Here is a 7,937-nt window from a genome sequence, read left to right as displayed (position 1 = left end):
TATCATGTTCTCTGACGGTACAACCGTTTAAAATTTCTCATCCATGCTTTATTTAAGAGCTTGAAAGGTTTTACTGATATGGTCATTGTGTTGTTACCTCTGGAAATCTCACGTGACCGTCAAAGGTTGATGTGGCTCCTATGTCAGGGCCACATTTTTTTATTTTTTTTTTGTTTTTTATTTATTTTTCCTTTTATTCTTCAATTGTGATCCCTACTCTCTTGAACCTCACCACACTACCTTTATTATGATCCCTTAACCGAGACACCCTCAATATCCACATTCTCCAATCCATTGCCTAAGCCAAATTCAACACCATCTCTCCTCATCATTTCCCCGAACATAAACAGCAACTTAAAACTCTCCCATACATTACCCAAGCAGTCGCTATATTCGTCACTATTGGCCTCTCCATCATCACCTCACCATATACTCTTAAATGAACTATTTATTGTTATAGTCATTAACTATGACCAAAACCCTCTAATCTCCATCCCGTTGGCATATCTAATCAACTAATAAGTTTCATCGTGTCAAGTTCCTATACAGCCCCAGCAATACAACCCCGTTTACAACAAAAAAAAAACCCTGAAAAACCAAGCCCTAAAGCACTAATATCAAAGCCAAACTAGACCTAAAAAGGGAAGCAAAGCAAAAAGTCGAGAGAATAAAGAAAGGAAAGAAAAAATACTTAAAAATCTAAATTAATAATTTTTCTTTTTTATCCTTTTAAAATTGATGTTTTAATGTTACAAATAAAAGTAAAATTGTAAAAAAATTCAACTTATATAATATATAAATGTTTAAATAATAATAATAATAAAATTATAATATACAACTTATAAAAAGATTTTATAAATTATTCAATAATTTTCATAGCATTTTTCTATAAGTAATATAACTTTTGATTGTAACTTTATTATAAATAAATTATGATAAAAATTATAACATTTTTATAAATAAATATATTATTTTTATTATATATAATATGGACACAAATAAATTATGTTCATACTTCTTGAAAAAAATTTAAAAATAATTATATCATAACAGTTTTATAACATGTAAATAATAAAATTTTTGTCATAACTTTAAGATTTTTTTAGTATTTAAATAATATAATTATTTGTTATAACTTCAAAAATACATAAATTATTTTTATAATATAATTTTTAAGATTTATAATATAATTTTTTCCATAATCTCAAATACTCATATGTTTTATGTTTATAATATAATTTTATAACTTGTATAAAAATAATTTATTAAATATTGGATTTGGATCGCGTAATTACTCCCATTCTCACTCTCCCCTTAAGAATCGGAAAGTGTAATTGTGGTGTTCTAATTACATCTAATTCATGCCACCCTTTAGGGATGTAACTAGGGGGGCTGGCAGGGGCCTCGACCCCCCTAAAATGGAAAAATTTTTATTTAGTCCATTTAAAATTTTAAATTAGTGAAGATAAAATTGTACTTTGGCCCCCTTAAAAATAATAAAAATTTGATTTAATCCTTTAAAAATTATAAAATAGACTATTAAAATGGCGAAATTACATTTTTACTATCGTAAAAATTACAATTTAATTTTGCCTCCTCTAAACCGCTACTACCATTATGTAATTACAAGTAATTATACCCAAATTCAATTATTAAATAACTTTCAAAATATTACAAAACATGAATATAGATAAGTGTTTGAATAATTAAGGTTAAGATTATAATTGAGTCTAAAGCCAAGGCATTTTGGGAACACAACTTCTCAAAAAGAAGGTCTTATTGGTGAAAATAAAAAGATAGAGAGATACGAGATCTCAATATCTTACTTTGCTTTTTGATAATCAAAGTGAAAAAGGAAAGAAAGATAGAGGAAACAAATTGGGGGTAGGCTTTGGATGGTTGCCCACTTCCCAGATCTCCATTTTGATCTTCCAATTTGAAGCTAATCCCATTAATTAATCTCATTTCCACAAAGTGATTACGGCATATATATTGTTTAAAAAGATTTATTCTATTTGTTTCTTTGTCATTTAAAGAAGCAAACCAGGAATACGAATTTGGATGATACTAAGTTTAAATAATAATTAATTATTAATTAAATTTTAGCTCGATGTAAGAGGATATAGGTTCGAACATGCTAAAATGCATTATCTTTTATTTGTAAACATTGTATCAAAAATAATAAATATAATCAGAACATATAATAAAATTATTTTAAATAAACAATGAATAATTAGAGGTACTATTCACCCAATAATAATTCATTTCAAATTCTCAAGTCTATAATGATTTAGGGATACATTGGATTTCACCATATATATATATATATATAGTATTAAAAAATACAACTTTATTGGTCAAAATTTTCGTTTAACACCTATACAACATAGATTATAATATATATATTTTTTAAAAATAACTATAGTGGCATATTGCATTAGTTGCCAAAAATGTAAGTCACACTGTAGACTAAGCACCGGTGAATTATAAGAACAAGATAAAACTTAAAACAATAAATAATATTAGCATGACTCGAATACAAGTCATATTTGGAATGGTGAACATACTAACTATTAAGCCATCGCATGAGATTCAAACACTAGTTTATTGGTATCTTATACTTAAATTGTGTTAATTAAGTGATTATCTATGCTATATATAAAAGGATTGATTGAGAGATGTTGAACTTTTGGTGCAAGATTGCAATTAATACACAATACATCATTACACCTTTTGGTTGATGTAATTTTGGTCCCTAAATTTAGTTATTAATATCAATTTGATATTTTTACTTTTTATTTTGTTTACGCGGTAGTACTTAAATAAGTAATTTTCTCTCGTTTTCTTTCTTGAATTTGGATTCTGTGGAAGAGTAATGATATGGTATTTAGAGGTTGCACCAATCATCACGTGAAATTTAAATTTTAACCTTTTTAAAAAAAATTTCAAGTGATAGCATGACATAATTTTATATTATTACATTATCATATTCTTACATAATCCAAATTCAAAGAGCAATCTGAACTTAATTACGAGTTCAAGGATAAAAACTTATATCAACCTATAATTTATTATAAACATGAATTTATGTATATTCTCTAAATTAAAATTTAAACTTTGAATTTATTAGAAGTTATTTATTAAAATTATTACATAAACAAGATTAAATTTTGAATTGAATCATTAAGAGTTAATTGATTAATTTAAATTTAAAAATTTTGTGGTTTTCCTTGAGTCTCATTACGTGTAGATTCTCAATTTAAATATATTTTAGTTTAAACCCCATCATGTATGAATCCCATCAAAATTTATCTTTAGTTTAGATTTGAATATAATTTGATTATTAATACAATTACTCTTATAACGATTCGATTATATTATTAAATCAATATGAAATTAAGTGTGGATTCCATTCAAAATTATTTTGGTTTAGGCTAATTTTTTGGTAAATCTTATTCTTCCATTGTAATGATTGTGAAAGAAATTATTGGGAAAAACTTCAGATATAAATGTGGATATATTTAAATGAAAATGCAAAATAGTTTACTATAGATCCAACCTTAATACAGTAGTGGAACTGTGGAAGTCATTTTCATTAATAAGTGAATGCTTCTATTCTTGAAATTAGCTACCTATGTTTTTCAATCAAAAGTATATATACTTTTAGACTACTAATCAATCATGTGTATTGTCCAAAACAATAACTTTTCCCAAAATTTAAATGCTAATAATTTCAGTGGTTTATCAAAATTATTTAATTTTAAAAATATATAATTTCCATTTAGTAAAATTAAAATATAATTAATATATGTAGAAGAAAATTACTTTCTTGTGTAAATAGAAAATTATATTGTCCCCTTGCATATTTTTACCTTTCGTAATTTATATCTATCTAACTTAATTTTAGTTGCTTGATTCAAATAAAAATCTCAAATTTACTCTCGCTAATGGTTAAATAGTTAAGGATGTTCACACTATAAAATTTACTTGAGTTTGAGTTCAGCTCATAAGTGCAACTCCTTGAGTCTTTGTTGGATGTAGTGTATACAAGTGATGTGGGTATATTCCAATTATATGTGTATTAGTACAAACCCTCTAACTGTACAAAATAAAAATAAAACAAAAATCTTTAGATTTGTCCTTGTTTCTTTGGTCGAATTTTGAGTAAGATAATTTATAATTGGCTTAATACATTATTTGATTTTAATTTGACTTTTTTAATATTGTATTTGTGTTGTTTTGGTCTCTTGTAGTATATATATTTGATAAAATTATACATTTTGATACCCGAAGCTAATAGCGTTAATTTTTAATATTTAATTCAGATTTTAAGATTGATTTAATGAAAATTCATAATTGATCAATAATATTAATAAACATTTAATTACTTAAATTTATTATAAATACATATTAATTTAAAATTTTATACAATACACATTATTTTACCACACAGAAGGAATCTAAGTATCGAATTAGGGTTTGAAACTGATAAGATCATAAAATAAAAAAAAAATTGGATCCGATCTTAAAATCAATTTAAAGAACTTTCAAACCACTACCTTCTCTATCAACACATCGAGTAGCATCCTACCAAGGCTAGTTTCTTCAAGAAAAGACTGGTGATGGGAGATGGTTGCCAAAGCCACGTGGGGGGTAGATTTTACTATGAAAAATTCCCAAATTAGAAGTGGAATGGAAAGCCACAAATTAGGGTTTCAAAAAAAAAAAAAAAAAGACTGTTGCTCACATGAACTGTTTGTGAATCAACTGTTGCTTGATTGACTGATGGTTCCGGGTGATGCAAGTTATGCCCCCATTTTCAAAGTTATAAGATTTCCTATTTCATAATTCTAAAGTTTATTAAAACATAAAACTATTTAAATATTTTAGCTAAATTGACACATTTTTTTATTATAATAATTAAAAAAATATTGATTCGAGTACGTTTAAATTTACATATATTAGTTCGAGAGAATTCACTCTCCCTATTTAAAGAATCTTACTCAACTTAAATTTAAATTTAAACAGACTCATTGTAATTATCAATATTGAAATGTGATTATGTCATGTTAAAAATATATATCAAAATTATTGACAAAGTTTAAAGGGGTAAAATAGTCATTTGAGAAAAGGTGTTGTCAATCAAAGGAAAAGGGTGAAGAAACAAAATCATGTTATTCCCCCAAATAACTTTATCCTGTCTCCATCATCTTTTCCTTCCTCTTTCCATTTCCAAAAAAGCCCTAGACACACTTACTATTTCCACTTGCCTCATTCTACCATTCCCACTCTCAGTACCTATTATTATACAATTTCAAAATAGCATTTTATCTAAATATTAATTAATGTACACATGAAGGTTATGTAAAATCTAAATTCAAATTTTCAAATTCATATTTCTAAACATAACATTTTAATTTTTATTTAAATCTTAATTCAATATTGTAATATTTTGTATCTTATTGTATGCCATGCTCATATTTAAAATATTAATTTTTTATAAGAATATTGATACATTTCAATCATGTCACACTATATATCATATTTTATTCTTCGTATCATATTATATCTTATATTATACATATTTTAGTCACCACTTTATATAATTATATCAAGCTTGAAGTTACTAAATTTACACATACATATGTGTATATTTATGCCAAAATACTACCTCTCAAATATATATATATATTAAATTTAAGTTATAGGATATATTTAGTATATTATTTAAAATTAAATATAAAATTAAATTAAATTATTCGATAAATATAATACTAAAATTAAAAATTAAAAATATTCTTTATTGAGTGACATTTTTTATAGAAAAAAGTTACATCATATTGTTTTTTTATCATAGATTATAAAATGTATGTAAAAATTAATTACTAAAAATATTATACACTCGTTTTGACACGGGTTGAAATTATGTGACCCCATCTCCTATTATTAATATTGTATAAAAAATATTAATTTTAATTTAAATTTTTTCAACAATCAACTAAATAGAAATGATAGAAAATGACTTAGCTAAAACTTTATTACTATTAAGGATGGTTTGGACGGGCGATACGTTTACTCGCGATAGTTAAATCTTTATTAACATTAAAGTGAGTTTGAATGGGTGGTGCTTTTACTTACAGTTAGTATAAAAAAGGGTAAAAATAAAATTAAATTTTATAACAATATTATAATATAAGATAAAAAAAAAACTAAAAATACTGCACCGTATTATATTCTATCACCCATCCAAACCTACCCTAATTTTAGAATTTAAATTTCACACAAAAATGATGAGAACCTTTCAAGTTATCTAGGATAGATCAAACAAAAAAAGATTGAAAGAAACCTCAAAGTAAAAGAAAGGGAGGCTCACTCTACCCTACCTTTACTATTCTTTTTTCCTCTAATTTCCCTCTCCATTTTTTCTCTCTCTCTCTCATGAATTAAATTAATAATATGTTCTTCAACCCTCCCTCTATATGCCCTTCTCATCCCATTATTGAGTCCCCCCCTCCTTTGTTATGTAAATATCTCACTTGTTTTTTTTTTTTTTAATTTCACCTTTTTAGCCTCTTCATTTCATCACCTTCGACCTCTATAATCTTCACATATTTTTATAGCATTTTTATTACTATTAATCCTATAATTTTCAGTTCATTGTTTACTGCTCATCTTCCTCCCCTTGAAAACTTGTGCTTTGATGACTTTCTTTGTCCTCATGCTGAAAATCTGAAATCTTTTGTGTGTTTGAAATTATTACTGTTTCAGTCCTTCTGTTTTTTATTTCCTTTTGTTTCAGTCCTTTTTTTTTTCAAGCTAAGTGTTGATCATATATGGATTCTCTTCAGGGTTTCCAAACATCAAATATAAACCCTTCTTCCACCACCAATTTGAATCCAAATTTCCCTGCAAACCTCTCCATCACCACCGTGGGAACCACCGCCGGCGTCACCACCAACACGAATCCTTTATCAGCAGCCGCGGCCTCCTCCTCCTCTTCTTCTTCAACTTCTCCTTCGACACTCAGTCGCTACGAAAACCAAAAGCGCCGTGACTGGAACACGTTCGGGCAATACCTCCGCAATCACCGCCCGCCGCTCTCCCTCTCCCGCTGCAGTGGCGCACACGTCCTGGAGTTCCTCCGCTACCTCGACCAGTTTGGGAAAACCAAAGTCCACACTCAGCTTTGCCCTTTCTTCGGCCACCCTAATCCCCCGGCCCCATGCCCTTGCCCTCTCCGCCAAGCTTGGGGAAGCCTCGATGCCCTCATCGGACGCCTCCGAGCCGCCTTCGAAGAACATGGCGGCAAACCCGAAGCAAACCCTTTCGGTGCCCGAGCTGTTAGGCTTTACCTACGTGAGGTTCGTGATTCACAAGCTAAAGCAAGAGGCATAAGCTACGAGAAGAAGAAAAGAAAACGACCCCCTCATCCTCAACCTCAAGTTCCTCCTCTTCCACCTCCCCATGGAAATCAAAACCAGTAAGAACATATATATATATATAAATGAAAAGACGTAATCATGATCCATCTGCATGGCAAAAGAACATGGTTTTTCCATTGTTCCTTTATATTTTTATTTTAATTTATGTCGTTTTAATTTGCACCTAGAAGATCCTGCTGTGAATCAAAGCATTTCCTTTTTGTTAATTAAATCAATATTTGCTTAGTTCTGGTTTCATAATACTAGTTAATTAACTAATATTTCTTCTTTTTTTCTTCAATATTAGAAAAAATGGGGGTCTGAGGAAAATCAGATACTAAAAAGGGAATCAAGTGTCAGTTGAGTTAAAAGAAGCATTCCTGTTTTAGTATCATTTATGTTCGTCGTTTTTGCCTTCTTTCTTTCTTATCTTTTGCTTGCCTTCTTTGTGTTTGACAAAAGATCTATCATTGCTTTCCATTGTTATATATATATATATATATATATATATATATA

General features: G+C 28.0%; 1 protein-coding gene across 1 annotated transcript; it reads left to right on the top strand.

Moving 5' to 3' along the window:
• The first annotated feature begins 6,466 nt into the window (after positions 1-6,466).
• Positions 6,467-7,682, top strand: LOC108475745 (protein LIGHT-DEPENDENT SHORT HYPOCOTYLS 4-like). Its single transcript, XM_017777733.2, has one exon. It carries the CDS (start codon positions 6,834-6,836, stop codon positions 7,482-7,484), a length of 651 nt encoding a protein of 216 aa, XP_017633222.1. The 5' UTR covers positions 6,467-6,833; the 3' UTR covers positions 7,485-7,682.
• Positions 7,683-7,937: the final 255 nt, after the last annotated feature.

The sequence above is a fragment of the Gossypium arboreum genome, chromosome 3, assembly GCF_025698485.1.
Source record: "Gossypium arboreum isolate Shixiya-1 chromosome 3, ASM2569848v2, whole genome shotgun sequence".
Taxonomy (NCBI): domain Eukaryota; kingdom Viridiplantae; phylum Streptophyta; class Magnoliopsida; order Malvales; family Malvaceae; genus Gossypium; species Gossypium arboreum.
Note: the sequence above shows the minus strand (reverse complement) of the source record. Positions and strands in the feature narration are given on the sequence as shown.